Genomic DNA, 18,790 nt, shown 5'->3' with positions numbered 1-18,790 from the left:
CCACCAATTAGGCTTTCTTTAGGTGGGACATTATGCCAAGAATTATTTTTTTCTAAATGTGTTTTAATGGGAAAATAAGAAAAATGTGGGGAAAAAAATAATTATTTTTCAGTTTTCGGCCATTATAGTTTTTAAATAATGCATGCTACTGTAATTAAAACCCATGAAACGTATTTGCCCTTTTGTCCCGGTTATAAAACCATTTAAATTATGTCCCTATCACAATGTTTGGCGCCAATATTTTATTTGGAAATAAAGGTGCATTTTTTTTATTTTTGCGTCCATCCCTAATTACAAGCCCATACTTTATAAAGTAACAGTGTTATACCCTCTTGACATAAATATTTAAAAAGTTCAGTCCCTAAGGTAACTATTTATGTATTTTTTTTAATTGTAAATTTTTTAATTTTTTTTTAATTACAAAAAAAAAAAAAATTGGGGAGTGTGGGAGGTAATAAGTTAATTTTATGTGTAAAAGTCATTTATTTGTATGTGAAAAATGTGTAGGGTGTAGTTTACTATTTGGCCACAAGATGGCCACAGTAACTTTTTGTTTTAATGCGACCTCCAAGCTTCCTTCCGGAAGCTTGGAGGAAGTATAAGGAGGCTGGACACGTGAGTTTTTTCTCACAATGATCGCGCTGCCCATAGGAGAGCAGCTGATCATTGCGGGGCTTAGATCAACGAACGGGAATGGATTTCCCCGTTCATTGATCTCTGGGCGAGCGGGCGGCGGCGTGTTTACTAGCGGCGGGCGGCGTGTTTACGAGCGGGAGCGCGGGCAGCGTCGGGAACGCGGAAAGTACGTGTTTCTCCGTCCCTGGTTGTTAAAGGATGGAAAAAGGGGCGGAGAAATACGTACGCGCGGGGGTAAAGTGGTTAAATTACGTCACACTACGTAAAGTCTAGTGGGGCTCATCAGTGGGGCCTACTTAATTGGTGTGTGGAAGGGAGAAAACTAAACCTGCCTGAACTATGCTGTTTTTGTACTAACCTCTACAAACACTTTAGAGTGTGCCCAGAGTGTCTCACATCATTGGAAAAAGTACCCAGTATAGTTGAATATTTGATCAGGAGGAGAGTGACCTGCGGCATCCCCAAGACCTCTCTAGACAGATACAGGCCAATTGTAATAAGGCCCTATGTGCCACGCCTCCCAGGCAGCACTCAATTCCCCTTATAGTCAACACCCTGGGAGTGTGCAGAATTGGGTCTTGAATACCAGCCAAAGCCTGAAATAGTCGCTCAGCATTATATTTTTTTCTGTCAAAATTAGTCACCCCCTGGGACCTCCCAATCCCTCAACTATTAAGAGAGGGTGGGGCAGGGACTAGACAACTCAGAAGACTCAGACAATTCTGAGGATCTGGAATTATCCAATCCCTCAGTTAGTGGAGAGGTTGGATCCACTACCTGCGGGTTCTAAGTGTTCAGATGATTCTGATGGCTCAGATATCTGAGACAGTATAGCCTGTGCACACCCCTGGATGAGTGAGGGAGTGACCGCATGCTCAAAAGGTCTTATCCTGATCAAATAAATGTAAATTTCTCACAGGGTGCTGTTATTTGCCCTGAGAGGGATTGTGAGACACTGATTTATTGGCTCATTGCTACAGTTAACAGTATAATCATTCTGATAGTCTAGTGGTGTTATATCTGGTGGAAGAATTTGTGTTGTCCTGATTTGGCTGATATATATGAGACTCAAGCTGATAGGGACACTGAGGCTGAGTTATCTGACTCTTCATCTGACTAATGTGATCAGTTTTCAAAGGCAGTGGTCCTCCCATGATGGGAGGGCCCTTACCAGGTGCTTGTCAGTTTCTATGTATAAACTTCCTAGACCTGAGTTGAAGGTCTGGAGCTCCAGCCTTTCACGGATATTTATACGGCTTCAGTTATGTCAGGAATAGAGAACAGAAAGGGCAAACTATGCATTAAACATTAGAGATGTATGTATAATCATTACATAACCCACGTACAAAAATTGCATGGACAAGTTGTCTCCTCTATTTCAGATTCTAAATTCGGTGACAATTGGAGGGGAAGGTTCTGTGGATCCATGCATCTCATTGTAAAGGAATACGGGAAAATAATTAAGACAGCTATGCCAAAAGGGGCATTTATGTTAGTCTGTATGTTATGTCGTTTGTCAAGAGAATCCACAGGGACTGATAATCAGCATGTCCCAAATCACCATCAGGGACCTTGGGTTCCACCCAAATCTTATGAAATATGGGGAATAAAACCAAAAGGATGGGATCCATCCCACCTTCACAGGATAGAGTATAAACATGGGAAATTAGTGCCAAAATACCCCCTCTTTGTCCATGGGTATTTGCATGTACATGGTATAAAGGGAATGAGTCCCACTATTTAGCATTATTTTGAATATGCTAGACCAATGCATCCACCTATCGTAATAGACACCGAATGGCATACCCTAGATGAGCTTTGTGGCAGTCTGTACCGCAGAACAATTCCCCCTTTTTCAGGAGTATCTAAAACAGAAGTTGCAGGGAAGACCTGAGATTATTTTCTTTTTGACATATGTCCACGACAAAAAAAATATACTTGACTGTGAGGGAAATGAGGACCCTGAAGTAGACATATGTACCATGCATTACAGACCCTAATGACATAGATGACGAAACACTTGACGGTGAAGATCTGAGGGACTTATCATACAATTTAAACAATGGAACCTTAGTTGACCCATTGCCAGTAAGAGGTGACAAAGGAAAATTATATCCTGAAGACCCGACAAGAGGAGGGTATGACGACTGGAACATTATGTACATGGTATATAATGTTGGAGAGACAGGACAGTAAGGAAAATATCCTATGACCAACCCGAACCTGTGCAAGGTACTTTGTTAAATAAGTGTTATAACCTAGCAGATGGGATTATGGAGTTCCAACTCACGCAAATTCCTGAGTACATTGGAACTGTAAACCCTCTGACATACTTGACTCGAGAAAGAATTATATTTGGACTGAACTGTAGTATAGTCAAACAAGTCACCTAGTATAAAGACACTGAAAAAGTCAGACTTGGTGCCTATTTTAGCACCCTGGTATTGCATGTACAAACAGACGCTAAAAGTAAGTCATTTGAACAACCTGTCGATAAATAAAAAGGGATGGTACACATGGGAAGGAAAAGATAAAGTATGTGTAACTGTAGTTCAAGTAGAATGGGAAAAGGATGTTGTGGTCCATGCAAAGATGAGTTCAGACACATGTAAGGTCCCAGCTGTCAAAGTGGTGGATCTAATTGTTCCTGGATTGGCTGCACCTTGGGCGATGTTGGTGGATACTCAGATCGATGGAGAGTAACCCTAACTGACTTTAGGGTGAATGCATGAGACAGGAGGTGTGGTGTGTATGTCAAAAATCAAATATACATGCTGAAAGGGTGGTTGTAATCAGGACATAGCCACAATAAAGTAAAAAGGGATTTGATGGGTACAGCACTAGGGGCTGGGGGTCTCGGTTTGGGAGCTTTTGAACACTATGGATTTGGAGGTGCTACGAAATAAACTTGGAGGGGTGGCTCAGCATGTAGGGGTGGGAGTGAAAACCCATTTAGATATAAATCATGTATTGGAGAATTTACAACATGACCACATTGATGCTACAGCATCACTGTCAGAAGTAATGAAGAAGAAGTTCAAGGGTTTAAGTGCAGGTCTGTTTAAACATCCAGAAGTCCAGTTGGCATTATCATGTACGCAGGTTCAATTTGAACCGTCACAAGATTTAAAGTTAATGATAACCTCGCTGCACGCTGGCCATTTTCCTATAAATTTACGTAAACAGGCTGAAAGATCTGTCCTTGATTTTGCAAGACACATGAAAAATGGTGGCTTACTCAGTTCCATGGGTGTCAGAGCCTCACAGGCACTATTTCCTCCTTAGTGCCTGTTGCTGGCAAAGAACACCAAGCTTATGCAGTGGTAAACCTGGGTTCTATTCTATCTGAAGGTGTGGTTTTGCACTCCCGGGTTAACCATGAAATTTAGTGCTGTATGAAGAAGGGGAGCCCAGATTAGTAGATACATATGGGCACTGGAAAAAGGAAAATGTGCTCTTATGTCAAGGACAACAAAATAGAATTTTGAGACCGCAATGCTGGGACAAGGAAGGATAATGTTTGATGGACGCAACAAAAAGGTGCCGAGCAGGATGAAATGTCTGGGACAGGGTTATTGGTGCTGGTATCAGATGGAGAATGTCACTTCTTATGCAGTGTACACATTGAATTGTACTCAATGTAGAACACTGACCCGAGGGGTGTACTGCACCATTGGCCCAGTCCTAGGGATAGATCTGGCACAGCCAGAAGGGCGAACACCCATAACACCTGAAAAGAGACTCGACATCAAACCTGATACACCTGTCCATTTACAAAAGATTCCTTTAGGGTGTGGAGCAGAATTGAAAGGGTGGTTATTGGATTTTGGGAAAAAGGATGAGATCATACAAACTCTCGGAGCTTCAGAAAGGCAAGCAACTGTGCTCCTGGAGCATAATCGTGAGAAACTGTTACAGGTCTCACATGCCCTTGAGCAAGATGCTAGTGTGTCCTGGTGGGAAAGCTTATTCGGGTATAGTCCAAAAGCAAGTGCCTTTCTGAATCTCATGCTCAACCCAGTAGTGGTACTAATAGCCCTTACCGTATTGTTTGACCTTTGTCAGTTATTCATGTTTTGTAAAATGAAGAGGTTGAGCCCAAGGATAAATAAGAAATAAAAAAGGAAACTCAGGGATGTTTTAGTGGTGGTATCCCTGGATGACGAATATGGATAAATGTTGTGTAATCATTGTAATTTTACCCCAATCCCTTGTAGTTAAATAGTATGGATGGACACGAGTGACTGGAAATCGTAGGGTCCTCCAGCGATGAAAAAAAAAAACCAACAAGTTAACATAGGTATGAATGAAACTGATAATCATACACACTCTTCTTGAACCGGAGGCCAGTGGTCAGGCTGCTGAGCTAGGGGCGGGAGGAGTCTGTCAGAAGTGAGAGGGTAGATTTATTAGGCATTGTAATCCCCTATGTGTTATTGTTGAAACAAATATGATATTGCCCTTAAGGCATAGTAAAAAAATAAAAAAATAAAAAAAAACAAAGGGGGCCACAGGCACACAGGGCTTGGGACTGGAACGTCTAAAAAAATAAAATAAAAAAATGATGAAATGTGTTTCCTCTGTCCTGCAGACATGTTCTTGTGTTTTCCTTGTGCACCTAGGCAACAACCACATCAATCACCCTCTAGTTCTACCTTAATATCTACCTCAGAAGACTTAAAGGGGTCCTGGCTTATCACCAAGAAGACACCTAAGAGACTTGTCGTCCATAGTGTGGCACCTACCTCATGATTTCAACTCTACCTCATGTGTCACCATATAACCTGTTATTCTACAACCAGTGGCAAGAGGTCCCAAGGATGTGAGGAAAGAAACCCCAGCTGGACAGGTGACAGCAGCTGAATCCTTGGTAAGACATCGCTCCACATCAAAAAGGAACACTCTTCATCCTGGTATGACACTTTGCTTCAATGGAGGACCTCAAGGAACCTTTTCTGACTCACCCTGAGGAGAGACACAATAATGCTCTCCCAGGGTGCACCACCCAACTCAGTGTTTTGGCTAAGGGTGCGGCTCTGGGGAGGGAGAAGATACTACAATGCCATCCGGTGATATCAGCTGGGGCCCCCCACCAAAGGACCAAGGAAAAACTTTTGATATAAATAGTTCACAGGGATGAACTAGAGGAGGGAGTGATAAAGATGTGAAGTTTCTCTTGTATCTATGGTGGACATTTTGTTAAGATTCAGCCATGTTAAATTAAGTCTCTATGCTGATTAAACACTGAACATTGTATTTACTCTGAGTATCGATATGCAGACTGGAATTTAAAGGAACTTCCTCTTGTTTATTTTCAGCCAGATAAACAGTCTGGTTTCAAGATGGATTACAGGAATGGAGACCATGCCAGACGTGGTATACAGTTAATGATGCTCATTTTAAAACAGATGCATCCCCTTTCCTTGTTTCAGTGGTCACACATAGTTCCTCAATAAATTACCTGGGGGGTGGAGATTTTCATTTACATATGGGAGGAGAATTCCAGGAAAATGGACTTAACTGTTTCATGTCTGCAGTGAATATTGATCTGTGACTGGTTTCTGTAACAATGACAAATATCCTGGCCAGCCCCAGGGAGTGTATATTTTTGCATACTTGTAACCCTATAAAATCTGCTGTGTGCTAATGATCTGTAGCATTACTCTGATGATGCCTGTATCAACGGCCCTTGATGCATGAATAAATGTGTTGTCTATTTGACGAGGTGTGTCCGAGTCTTCCCTGTCCTTAAACATCTTGGACACGTGTTAAGAACTCGCTGGGCGATTATATCGCCCAAGCGAGTTCTTTTCCACCTGGGGGGGTCTAAAGTTTTATAAGATTAGGCGATGCTCCCATCGCCTAAGTTAAGAACTCGCCAGTGCTTAGCACTGGCGAGTTCATCAATAGAATATGGCCCTTAGTGTTAGGAGTAGGTGGGGGAGTGTGTTAGGAAGGTTAAGTAAAGGGATAGTAGAATATTACTAATCTTACCAATATTGTACTATCAGTATTATCCAGCATCCAATAGTAGAATATTGGTAACACTGCCGATATTCTACTAACAGCTCCATCTGGGGTCCAAATATACAGATGCCCCTTTTTAATATATGCCATATATTAGTCTTACCAAAGTTTTGTATACACTGAAAGAAAGATTGTGTAAATAGGCAGGTGGACGAGTGTTCCACAATCTATTTTTGAAGATATCCACACGATGTGAATGACATGATGTGTTGACAGGTGATACAGTAAACTATCTGATTTTTAAATGATGCATAACATGTGACAAGCACCATAGACTGAGGACACATCTTTTAATAAATCGATCTGTACACACTGCTGACTATGAACGATTATCTGCCGATGTGATTCATCATGAGGGTCGTTAGAAACGCACAAGAATTGTCGAAGATTGTATTTCTAAAATCATATAGTTTGCCAACAATATCAGAATGACCCGTTGTTTGCATGATTATTTTTAACCTCAGTGTGTACGAGCCTAAGAGACTGTCCGAAGTTTGTTTCTGTTTTCTAGGAAAGAAACATCGGTTTACTGGCAAGTAGATAAAAGCCAAAAGACCTTTATCAGGCAGAGAAAAGACTACTGATAACATTTTACAGCTGAAAAATAAAGAGTCATTACTCGTGTTTGTTTTGCTGCTTAGCAAAGCAGCTTTATCATCATACTAATGGTTGCTGTTTAATGCTGGGTACACACTTTGCGATTTCCTGCTCAATCCCGAGCTCGAACGATTATTTCCGACATGTTTGATCGCGTCTCGATCGATACAGCCGTCGATTTACACATGTTAAGTATGCAAAATCGACTGCTGTATCGATCCAAACCAGATCAAACATGTCGAAAATCATAGATCAACCAGGATCGATCCTGCGGATTGAGCGGGAAATCGCAACGTGTGTACCCAGCATAAGACAGGAGACTCATTTCTATGTTACGAATAGTAAAACACATAAAAATAATCTAATTTATTTTCACTTCAGGTTTGCACATGCACTTTGAGCTTATTTAGCGCTTGTTAACAAATAAAGGTTATGTAACAATCCTTTTCTTTTCGAAGGGCTTTTAATCTTGCCACCTTGTGACCTCTGTGTTCAACTGCTGAACTCTATTCAGACCACTTTGTGTGTGTTATTGACTCTCTGACTGGACCAAAAGCTTACAATAGTCATTTACAAAACTAAAATAAGTCATGGCTAATGGAATCAACTCACCCCTCAGTTGGATCACAAATTATACTGGTACTCAACACCTTTTTTTTACCTCTCACCTAATGGTTTTTTGGGATATTTTCCATTGGAAATTTCTCAAGTAGATGAGAAAAAAATATAGTAAAATATAAGCCCCTCTAAAAGCAATACACAATATTATAATTTGTGATCTAGCTCAAGTGTAACTGTGTTTCCAGTGTCTGTGGTGAATTAATGAGTTTGGTAAATAAATATTCCACATTTGTAGTCCAGTCAATGAATGCAGCTCAGGATCCTGCTGTTAAACCTAATAATATTAACCTCCCTGGCGGTAACCCTGAGCTACGCTCGGGCTAGCCGCTGGGAGCTGAATGCAGAGCAGTGGCGCACAGCACGCGTATTTACTCACCTCCCAGGGGATCCAGTCGCCGACAGCCATTCTCTTTCCTGTCCTCGGAGACTCTGAATCACTATGGTGAGATCGCTGGCGGCAATCTCACTACAGGGTTACAGCGCCACCCGGAGGACGGAGGGAAAATTGCAGCACTTGATTTCAGGAAGGTGAGCAAGTGCTGGGACTGCGGCAGGCATTCTGGTAGCATGATTTTGTCCTGATTTTAGGGTCTGAAACGTGCTGAAATCTGGAAATAATCATTACGCCAGGAAGGTTCAATAAATATTTTGATGTAGGACTTACATGTCTGGAGAGTGGACAGTCTGTACATGACCTGCATACAGTAGTTTGTCATCCATAGGAATCAAAACGCGCAGTCCATCTTTCAGTTCATCCTTGTCTATAACGCAAGAACGTGGGGCTGTAAAGAGCAAAGTACACCAAAAAGAAATTCAGTTATATAGGTTATAAATATATGCATACATATATGTTATTTGGTGAATACATATAGGATATTTTGGGACACCTAGGATGCTGTCCACTCTATAAACCAAGGTTTTAATCATGGAGTTTGTAGGAAAACGGTTTACATAAAAGTACACCTTGCACCAGAAAAACTGTATTACTGAAATGTAATGTAATGAAATTAAATGTAGAGCATTTTTTTTGTGACTTACAGTTTACAGTAATGAACACATGAATTTAAGTTTCCCTCCCAGATTAAAAAGTGTACTTCTCTCTTATCTCTTTCAGAAGACAGGTTGAGGTGATAAAAAAGTGAACACTTAACAAAAAAAAAAAAATCTGTAAACTGTAAAAGTATGTCCTTTCAAAGAGACAGCATCTTAAAATTCATCCATAAAGAATTTTGAATGTAAAAAAAATTGTGGGTATTTAACCTTTCAGCAAGTTGCCTTACACAAAATGAGCAAGGCAGCTTCAGAACAGGGTATGAATACAAAACATCCTGCATATTGCCATCTCATCTATGCAGACCAAAGACCTAGTTCACGTTCACTTTTTATATCTGCAATTCATAGAGATGTAGATATAAAACATATGCATTGAAACTGATACTGCAAAAATAAAATGTTTTTGTAGTATAAAAATCCAAAGCCGCTCTTCATTCCCTCGCACTCTCACTTCTCTCCACTTCAGCAAAGAATTGGCTGTGTCCCAGTACTACTGTGGTTAACATCATGGGGAGGTAAAGCTAATGATGAACTATGGAAATCTTCGGACCGATCAGAGATATACATGCGGAACCAGACAATGAGAAATAATACAAATCTGGAGTCAGTGATGTGGCCATCACTGGTGGCAAACAATGAGCAGCTAATGTAAATATGGTGAAAATGTTTAACATTGTTAGGAAGTCAGAAACCAGAAAGCTCCACTAAAAAAAAATATTCTATCTTATAGCCATGGTTAAATCACAGGTGTCTTCGTATGAAGAGAATCCAGTGAATGAGTATTATGAGAACAATTGCTTACCAGGAGTAATTGGCCGTTCAGGGTGCAAAGGCATTGGAAAATTCTCATTTTCGGAAAAACTGCTGTCTTGACTTGGCTCAAAGTCCTCCTCAGCTGCCATACTCTCCATCAGCTTGCTCACAGCTCCACATTTACCATGATTCTAAAACACCAATGTTCGAAATGTAACATTAGGGTGCTAGTGCTTTTAATAATACCACAAATAATCAGAAGATTACTGAACCTTGAAAGAACAGATTAAGTACTGAAAAGCATAAGTCTAACTTTTAAGATTTATAACATACCAGTTGTCCCCCCCTTTCTGGATATTCCAAGCATCCAGGAGGACATTATAGTGTTGTGCTTAATTGATACTGCGATTTTATCTCCATTTTCCTGAATGCCTACTTGCAATTCTAAGCCTCTGAAGAAGTAGTTGCATAATTAAGAAAGATGCGGCATTAGGCTGCATATTGTATCGATACACGCATGAATTTGGAAATTATATTTACACTGGGGGAGGGGGCCAACATCATCCTTCCTTGTTCCCCCCTGGAGAGCTGGAGCAGCAGTGCAGTTAGTAATTAACTCACCTGTTCGCTCTATACGATGCGTCCCTTCAGGCAGCAGGCTCCTCTCTGCCCGCCCGATCTCTGTATGACGAGTAATCACACGTCATACAGAGAAAAAGGAAGTAGAGCGGAGACCGTTGCCGGTGGGGACACATTGCATAGAGCAAGCGAGCGGGTGAGTTAATTACACACCGCACCGCTGCTCCAGCTCTGCAGAAGGGCACAGGAAGCGGGGACCATGGAGAAGGAGGGAGAAATTAGGTCAGCCCCCCTCCCCCCCCCACTACTTTCAGGGGGGAAAAAAATGCCAAAAACATACTAGATGCATTTTTGGCATTAAGAGCCTTTGCCTACCAGAACGTACTAGGTACGTGCCAAAAACAAAGTAGTTGGCGGTACCATAAACTGAGGGATTTGAAACAGAGTCAAAGGATTTATGCATCAACTGCCAGTGGCATAGCAAGAAGGGATGCAGTGAGGCCATCTAGGGTTTTTGTTCAGCCATCTTATTAGCTCTTAATTGGTGCTACAAGAGGAATGATTACTCCTATAAGTCCTTTGCATACTCATAATCACTAACAACCCCTGTTCCTTTCCCCTTATTTAGACCTGAAGCAATCTTTAGAAAACACATTTTGGCACTTTGCTGTGTGACTGCCATATATACACTTCTGGGGGTAGGTTAACCTGTAAGCTACACCGTTGCTTATGACCAATTCACACCTTTACCTCTTCTTTTGAACTTTTAGTCTTCCCCTTCATTCTGTTCTTTCGGTTGCAGCCAACATTAAGCAGATTGTCCGGTGTAGTGCCACCAAAATCAGAGGAGGAGTGACTGGATGAGAGAGATTCCTTCATCCTTTTCTTCTAAAGAGGTATAGAATAATAAAAGAAACAATTTATTAACCTATTATGAAATTATTTTTTTCACAGTACCATAATATCCTACTCGCAGATAACACAACATTGTTGTACTAAAAGCAGACTAAAATTGGTGTGTGTGTGTGTGTGTGTGTGTGTGTGTGTGTGTGTGTGTGTGTGTGGTGGTGGTGGTGGTGGTGGTGGTGGTGGGGGGAGGGGGTTTGGGTTCTGCAGGTCCTCTATAGCTACTTCTGCAGAGCGCACACTGGTAGTGTGTGTGGGTTGCAGAGTGTAGACTGGAACTGTGTATGCAAGTTAAAGATACCGCTTTAGATGCCATCAGTAGTCTTCACTTCTTCCCTCCAACTTCTGCCTCCTCATGAGAGCTGCTAGACTATAACTGCGGTCATGTGACAGTGAGAGCAGGAGGAGTGCAAGGAGTCAGAAGCTGTGTGATCACGTTACTCTTGCCAACCTAATAGCAATGTTATGTAAGGAAGTGAGCAGGACCTATAAAAATGCGTTGCATTACTGCTCTTGTTAAGGTTTTCAATGTCAGTACCGCATCTTGCAATGCTTAAGTGATGAATGCCTCCTTTACGTAGCCCAAACCTGGTTAAAGAGAAACTAGTTTTTTGGGTGCCTCCTAGGGTTGAAAAGGCTATAGTGATAAATACATGAAAGTGTGGCACAGGGTTAGACTCCTGCAACAAATAAAAGGGTTTACTATATACACACACCGATTTGGCAGAACTTTAATCTGCCCAAAATGAGCAATCTAAATTTTGGCCATAGTTGGAAAAGCCAGGGCATAGCTAATTTAAGGGATATATTTATTGGAGACAAACTACTGTCATTAGATTTACTGGCACGGCTACTTTATTCAATCCCCAAGGGTATACTACAATTTCAGTGGTTACATTTCAAACATGCAGTCAGGAAACAGGCAGATAGATTTATTTCAGCTGCAGACCTCCCCAGTGTTTAATTTTATTGCTCAGGCCACTACTAAACAAGGACTTATTTCTATGTGTTATAATATGTTATCAAGGGATTTTCTGTGGAAATTTCCGCTAAGGGGTAAAGAACTTTGGAAACAGGATATACCGAATCTTTCAGATGAAGATTGGTTGGAGACATTGCAGACTGTCCCCTTAATCTTGGTTAATGCCGCTCAAAAGTTTACACAATTACAGATTATTCATAGAACTCATTACACTCCTAAACGTCTGCATTTTTTTTTTAGTTGGCTCCCTCACCGGCCTGTCCCAGGTGTGCTAGGGATCATTGGAGATCTTGTCCATATGCTATGGAATTGCCCCAAACTCAGGAGATACTGGGGAGGTATATTGGATATTATTGATCAAGTCTTCAACATAAAGATTACATGCTCTGCTTTGGTTTGTGCATTGGGCTTTTTTGTAGATAGGGACATATTGGAGCATGTTAGAATAGCAGTGCTCAGATCTTTATTTGTAGCCAGAAAATTGATGCTTCTGAGATGGAAAAGTTATTTTCCTCCCTCTGTAAATATGTGGATACAACAACTTAATATCTCTTTAAAGCTTGAAAAAGTTATATATGCACATCGGTATTCAGCTGGTAAATTTGAAAAGATTTGGTGTGACTGGCTAGCTGCATAGGACTATGCTGATCCTGACTTAAGGTGCATACACACATGAGACTATAGTCTTTGGAAAATGAAAGATCACAGACCAATCTTACCACCCTTCATGTAGTATGAAAGCCATACCTTCACAGTCTTTTCTATGGAGCTGAACTCCCCATCAGAAAAAAAATCTTTGCAAGATGCTGCACACACAGATGCTGTACAGACACAAAAGATCAGTATCTGCAAAAGATCTGTTCCTGCCAAAGATCCGTTCCTGCAAATTGCATTCATAGTGTATGAGATCTGCAGATCCTCATACACACCTTGTTTAACTGACATTCATCTGCAGATCAGACAATCATCTACAGATCTGAAAATCCATCCTGGTGGATATGATCTGCAGATGAATGTCAGTTAAACAACGTGTGTATGATGATCTGCAGATCTCATAGACTATGAATGCAATTTGCAGGGGAACGGATCTTTGGCAGTAACAGATCTTTTGCAGATACTGGTCTTTTGTGTCTGTACAGCATGTTTGTGTGCAGCATCTTTCAAAGATTTTCTTCTGATGGGGAGTTCAGCTCCATAGAAAAGACTGTGAAGGTATGGCTCTTATACTACATGAAGGGTGGTAAGATAGGTCTGTGAGCTTTCATTTTCCAAAGACTATAGTCTCGTGTGTATGTTAAGTCAGAGATCAAATTCTTGCTAACATTGGTATATCCAGAATCTCTAATGTCAATGTTTGATAAAGCTGTTTATATTGAAATCCAGTTGTCTACATTCTGTATCGATAAAATGCCTTTTGTCTTGGAATGTAATTGTTATAATCTCAATAAACTGAGTTTTGTTGATAAAAAAAAATAAAAAAATCAATTAGCAGCAGTTATATACTGGAGGTTTCCTGCTATAAGATATTAATAAATGTCAACAAATGCAAGGCCTGCTGTTTAATTTCTTGGCTGGAGAGTTGTGTATTTTACCATCACTCTACCAGAACCCCAGCTGAAAATTGTCAGAGCATCTAGTCCTGAAAATAAATTTGTGAGGTACCCACACCACCACATGCAACAGTATGTGTATAAGAACTTGGGCAACAATATGATTCTGACTATTTATTCTCCCCAGTACATTAAGTGGTAAAAGTCTCCAAGTCGATAATAGAGATTTTGCCCAGGGCAACAGGATGGATTTAAATAAGATATAAGATCTAATAAAGTAAATTCCCACCGTCGCATACATAACAGTATCCATTTATGAGCTACACTATATAAATACTGGGGGGGGGGGGGGGACACATTTATACACTAGGAGGGAAGCGCTGGGGGTTTTGTTACTCATCCCAAATATCGCTCGCCATTACCGCCACGCACCTGATTGACGGACTATGATGGCCCAACATTTTGCAGCATGTCTGATTGATACATGCGACCAATTTCTGCCCGAAATTGGCCACATCGTCAATCGGGCATGCTCTTGCCAGCACAGGTTTTTCATCTAATTCGATAATTAATGAATCAGATGGTCGATCAGCCACCAAGTCAAGAGATATTTGGCCACCAAGGTGCCTGTACACGCATTGATTTTCCTATTCGAATCCTTGCAAAAATAGATTCTCCAAAATGACAGATCAATCTGACTGACTCAAATGGTAACAACCAACTAGGGGGAATGCGTTACTGGATTTGATCATTTCATATACACCAGATAATGTATCAAACGTGCAGATTCAAGAAAATTTGGGAAATCGTGATCACAACATGATAATGTTTGATCTGGTGACTGATAGGTCGCGGAGCAACGGGACAACGAAAACTATGAATTTTAGAAAAGCAACATTCAATCAACTCAGGCAGGCACTACGTTTGGTGAACTGGGATAGTGTGCTACAAGGGGAGGACACTGAAGGGAAATGGCAAACTTAAAATTATTCTTAAAGTGAGCCTCCGGACTAAAAATCGACTCAGCAGCACTGAAAAGGCCTGGTGTTTCTTTAACAGTTCCACAGCATCAGAACTTTGTTTCTCTTATCCAAGCCTCATTTTTAGCTGCACAGAAGAAAACTGCCTGGGCTTTTTTCCCCTGATGCTGTGCAAAGCATGATTGGATTTCTGATGTTGTTGCTCTCGTTCTGCTGTTTTGGTGCAATTTTTTTTTTTTTTACATTTTGTATTTGACATTGAAGTCTAGCGTGTGCAGCTGGGAGGGGTGATCAGGACACAGGACAGTTGGAACGGTGTCTCATGCTCCCTGTCATCTCCTTTCAACCAAAAAGATGGCTGCCCCCATGACAAAGATGGCAGCCCCCATGAATCACAAACATTTGCCTGTTCTTTTAAAACAGGGTGGGTAAAACATTATATTACCTATCTCTTCTAATTAACATAACTAATGTAACTTAATGACAGTATGTTTGTTTAGGCTGAAGTTCCCCTTTAAGCAGACCACACACATTAGATTAGCAGCAGATAGATCATCACATACATCTCTGATCAAACTGATGTGTTTATGAACATTTTTTTATTAGGAACAGATTTCCAATAGATTTCAGTATGAAATCTATTGAAAATCGATCTGATGGCATTTTTTTGCCATCAGATTTCCATTAGGTCCAATGCAAAATGATAAGCCATCTCAACAGATCGACCTAGATTTTCCAGCAGGTCAGATCGATTGAAATCGATCGAAATCGGCCACAAATCGATCAATTGGTCAATCGATTTGCCATCGATCGGCCGATAATCGGCTCAGTGTATGGGCACCTTTACTCAATATTGTAGTAAATATAACCCATATGTTGAATTGTTAAAAAAAATTATAACCCATGTGGAAACAAAACGTCTGGGAATAAATAAAAAAAGGCCTCTATGGATGAATAGAAAGGTTAGAAATAAAATGAAGGGGGAAAAGAATGCCTATAAAGGTGGCCATACACTTATAGATTTGCAGCATATTCAACCATCAGATTTCCTTCAGATGCCTGTCAAGTCGAATCTGACAGGAATATATCTGATGTGTGCCACACACTAGGAACAGATTTCCAATAGATTTCAGAATTGAATCTATTGGAAATCGATCTAAATGCATTATTGGACCATTAGATCCAATGCAACTCTATGGGCCATCGATCTGCTGCAAGCAGCAGACTGATCTAGATTTTCCATCCTGTCAGATAGATCAAAACGATCGAAATGGGCAACAAATCGATCGATCGATTTGATAGAATCAATTTCTGATTGATCGATTTCATAGAATCGATCGATCAATGGATGGCTGAAATCGACCAGTGTAGGGGCCCCGTAAGGTCTTAAAAAAAGGAGGGGACCGAGGCTGCATTAAGCAATTATAAGGAGTGCAATAAAAGTTGTAAAAAAGAAATTAGGCTGGCAAAGATTGAAGCTGAAAATCAAATCGCTAGGGATATCAAATCTAACCCAAAGAAGTTTTACAAGTACATAAAAAAAAAAAAAAAAAAAAAGAAAGGTTGACTATATTGGACTTCTAAAGGATGAGGGTGGGAACTCAATGGTGGATGTCCAAGGTAAGGCGGAATTAAATGCTTTCTTTGATTCTGTCTTCACAAGGGAAACATCGCTGTTGCAAATTACAGATGCAGAAGAGTCTCAATCTTCCAATTGTAATATTAAATACTTGACACAGGAAGAAGTCAAGGCAAAACTAAATAAATTAAAAATAGACAAGGCACCTGGCCCAGATGGCATACATCCTCGGGTCCTAAGGGAATTAAGTTCAGTTAAAGGGAAGGTCCAAGCAAAAAAAAAAATGAGTTTCACTTACCTGGGGCTTCTACCAGCCCCATGCAGCCATCCTGTGCCCTCGTAGTCACTCACTGCTGCTCCAGTCCCCCGCTGGCAGCTTTCTGACCTCGGAGGTCAGGGCCGAATTGCGTACATTTTTACACATTCCCGCTAGTGCAGGAACATTAACACATACATTTTTACGCGTTAGTGGTGCAACGCGTACATTTTTGTTCCTGCACTAGCTGGAATGCGTAAAAATGTATGCAATGTGGCCCTGACCTCCGAGGTCAGAAAGCTGCCAGCGGGGGACTGGAGCAGCAGTGAGTGACTACGAGGGCACAGGAGGGCTACATGGGGCTGGTAGAAGCCCCAGGTAAGTGAAACTCATTTTTTTTTTTTTGCTTGGACCTTCCCTTTAACGATAAACCCCTTTTATCTTATATTTTGTGACTCTTTCAATTGGCAGAGTTTCAGTAGATTGGCATACAGCCTACGTTTTTCCATTATTTAACAATGGCAAAGATCAGATCTGGGAAATTATAGACCTGTAAGCTTAACGTCAGTTGTGTGCAAACTATTTGAGGGGGTTCTAAGACATACTATACAAGACATCATAGTAGAAAATCTTATTTCTCAGGATCAGCATGGGTTTACTAAAGACAGGTCCTGTTTGACTAACATGCCCAGCTTTTATGAGGTAGTGAATGCTAATGTGGATATTGGGAATCCTGTAGATGTGATATACTTGGACTTTGCAAAAGCATTTGACATTGTTCCCCAAAAAAGTCTGGTGCAAAAGTCTGTGTGCATGGGTAGGGAACTGGCTAATGGACACAAAACAAAGAGTTGTGGTCAATGGATCTTATTCAAAATGGTTGACTGTTAGCAGTGGGATCCCACAGGGGTCAGTACAGGGTCCAGTACTCTTCTATTTATTTATTAATGATCTAGTAGATGCAGTAGAAAGCAATGTTGTTATTGTTGCAGATGATACAAAATTGTGCAGAATCATCAACTCTCAGGAAGATAGTGACATATTGCAACAGCATCTGGATAGGATGGCTATATGGGCACATAAACGGCAGATGAAAGTCAATGTTGAAAAATGTAGTCATGCATTTTGGTCATACCAATGGTCTAGCGCTATACAAAATAAACGGGATACAGATGGGGACATCAAACTTGGAGAAGGACTTAGGAGTACTCACCGACAAGTTAAATCATATTCAATGCCAAGCTGCTGCAGCTAAAGCTAATAACATTTATGGATGCATTAAAAGCTAAATAAAAGGGAGATGCTAGCATAATATTGCACCTGTTTAACTCTCTAGTAAGGCCACATCTGGCATATGGAATTCAGTTCTGGGCACCACATTACAGGAAAGGTATTGCAGATTTAGAGCAGGTGCACAGACAAGCAACAGAATTTATACAAGGGATGGAAGGTCTTACTTCTAAGAAAGGGTAAATAAACTGGGTTTATTTAGTTTGGAGAAAAGATGCCTTAGAGGGGATCTAATTAACATGTATACAGTGGGATGCCAAAGTTTGGGCAACCTTGTTAATCGTCATGATTTTCCTGTATAAAACGTTGGTTGTTACGATAAAAAAAATGTCAGTTAAATATATCATATAGGAGACACACACAGTGATATTTTAGAAGTGAAATGAAGTTTATTGGATTTACAGAAAGTGCACAATAATTGTTTAAACAAAATTAGGCAGGTGCATACATTTGGACACCGCAAAAAAGAAATGAAATCAATATTTAGTAGATTCTACTTTTGCTGAAATTACAGCCTCTAAACACTTCCTGTAGGTTCCAATGAGAGTCTGGATTCTGGTTGAAGGTATTTTGAACCATTCTTTAAAAAGACTCCTATTAGACCTACCGGTAATGGAGTTTCTGATTGGCATCCGGGACAACACGAGATCCGGTCCCGCCCAGGATCTGGGGAAACATAACCCCAAGAAGATTAAAAGCCCCCGCCCTCAGTGCGTCTGAAAGTAACTATGTCAAAACACCAAGATGAAGGAAGGAAACAGATATCAACCAGTGGCTATATCCCTGTGGTATTAATTCTGAAAGGAAAGGTGCCAGATAGGAAAGGGAAGGGTTATAGCCGTTGTCCCGGATGCCAATCAGAAACTCCATTACCGGTAGGTCTAATAGGAGTCTTTCTCTAATTGCCATCCGGGACAACACGAGAGATAGATAAGTAAGTCTTTAACAAACTTAAAGACTCACCTAGGGAGGGAGCACCGT

At 40.7% G+C, this 18,790-nt stretch overlaps 1 protein-coding gene across 2 annotated transcripts in view; it reads right to left on the bottom strand.

Moving 5' to 3' along the window:
* The window catches only part of TNRC18 (trinucleotide repeat containing 18), a 225,605-nt gene that overhangs the window by 43,675 nt on the left and 163,140 nt on the right, over positions 1–18,790 (bottom strand). For both annotated transcript variants that reach the window (XM_068244834.1, XM_068244835.1), the window contains exons 19-21: positions 11,017–11,154; positions 9,737–9,878; positions 8,546–8,663 (exon numbers count right to left, since the gene is read on the bottom strand). In XM_068244834.1, the coding sequence (XP_068100935.1) occupies positions 8,546–8,663; positions 9,737–9,878; positions 11,017–11,154 (398 nt within the window). The remainder of the gene's footprint in view (positions 1–8,545; positions 8,664–9,736; positions 9,879–11,016; positions 11,155–18,790) is intronic.

This window comes from Hyperolius riggenbachi, chromosome 7, assembly GCF_040937935.1.
Source record: "Hyperolius riggenbachi isolate aHypRig1 chromosome 7, aHypRig1.pri, whole genome shotgun sequence".
In the NCBI taxonomy this organism is placed as follows: domain Eukaryota; kingdom Metazoa; phylum Chordata; class Amphibia; order Anura; family Hyperoliidae; genus Hyperolius; species Hyperolius riggenbachi.
This window is presented reverse-complemented; position numbering and strand designations above follow the sequence as displayed.